At 36.0% G+C, this 1068-nt stretch overlaps 1 protein-coding gene across 1 annotated transcript in view; it reads left to right on the top strand.

Moving 5' to 3' along the window:
* The window catches only part of TAPT1 (transmembrane anterior posterior transformation 1), a 64555-nt gene that overhangs the window by 46673 nt on the left and 16814 nt on the right, over positions 1 to 1068 (top strand). The window contains 1 exon segment of the mRNA XM_023730250.1: positions 836 to 912. Within this exon segment, the coding sequence (XP_023586018.1) occupies positions 836 to 912 (77 nt within the window).

Genomic DNA, 1068 nt, shown 5'->3' on the forward strand with positions numbered 1-1068 from the left:
TAGACCTTTCATTAAATGATAGCTAGACATGACTAGATATGACCTGATTTTTCATTTCCATGTACAGTCCTCCTAGACCTTAATACATGGGCACAGATAATGTGTAAACATTGTTCCTTGATAGGTCCCAACAGGTTTATTCAGCAGACTCCAAAGGATAATGTGCCACTCTTATATTTCTGTGACATAAGTAAGAAAATGTTTAACCATAACTATCCAAAAGAGACAAACTATTTTGACCTTTAAGTAATTAATTCCATCATAGTATTTAATTTTTTTTAAACAATACAAACCTCCTACAGTTCCCTTTTCTCTGTGCTCCCTGCAAGTCTTTGGAAGTTCTTAAGAAGCCAGAGAACAAAGAACAAAAAAAAAAAGGCAAGGATTAGGGAAACGCCCACTGAATGTTCTTAGCTCTGGCAAGGAAATGTGTAGCAAGAGTTCATTTGTACTTTACAGAATAATTTTCCATTTTAAAAATCGCTGATTTGCATCTCCATTAGGTGCAAGTAAATGTGCCCTTTATGAACTCTGTGTAGTTAGTATCTGACTCCAGAGGGTCAGAGAGGCAAACAAGTATTTGCCACGGTATCCTAGTTTTGCCTAAGCAAATCCAAATCTACCACAACAGGTGTCACCATCAGGCAGATTTTGATAGGAGTGGGCAAATCTAGGACTGCCCACATGAATTTAGACACAAGCTGCAGGTGTGTGCCTAAAGTGTTAAAATTAGCTTGGAGAAATCTTTTGTTTCAGTATTAACTAATACCTCTATGGTTGTATGTTTTGTTTGTTTTGTTTGTGTGTCTTTGTGTTTCGGTTTGTTTCTGGCTAGCTCATCAGAGTTGTAACAAGCTCAATTAAAGTGCAAGGAATCCTGTCTTATGCCTGTGTCATACTCTTCTATTTTGGGTAAGATGAACGATTCTTTTTTTGAACAGCTTTATTGAGGTATAACTGACATACAATAAACTGTACATATATAACCTGTGTAATTGGTAAGTTTTGATATATGTATACATGATAAAAACATCACCACAATGGAGAAAATGAACATACCCATCACCT

Source organism: Trichechus manatus, unplaced genomic scaffold, assembly GCF_000243295.1.
Source record: "Trichechus manatus latirostris isolate Lorelei unplaced genomic scaffold, TriManLat1.0 scaffold00034, whole genome shotgun sequence".
Taxonomy (NCBI): Eukaryota; Metazoa; Chordata; class Mammalia; order Sirenia; family Trichechidae; genus Trichechus; species Trichechus manatus.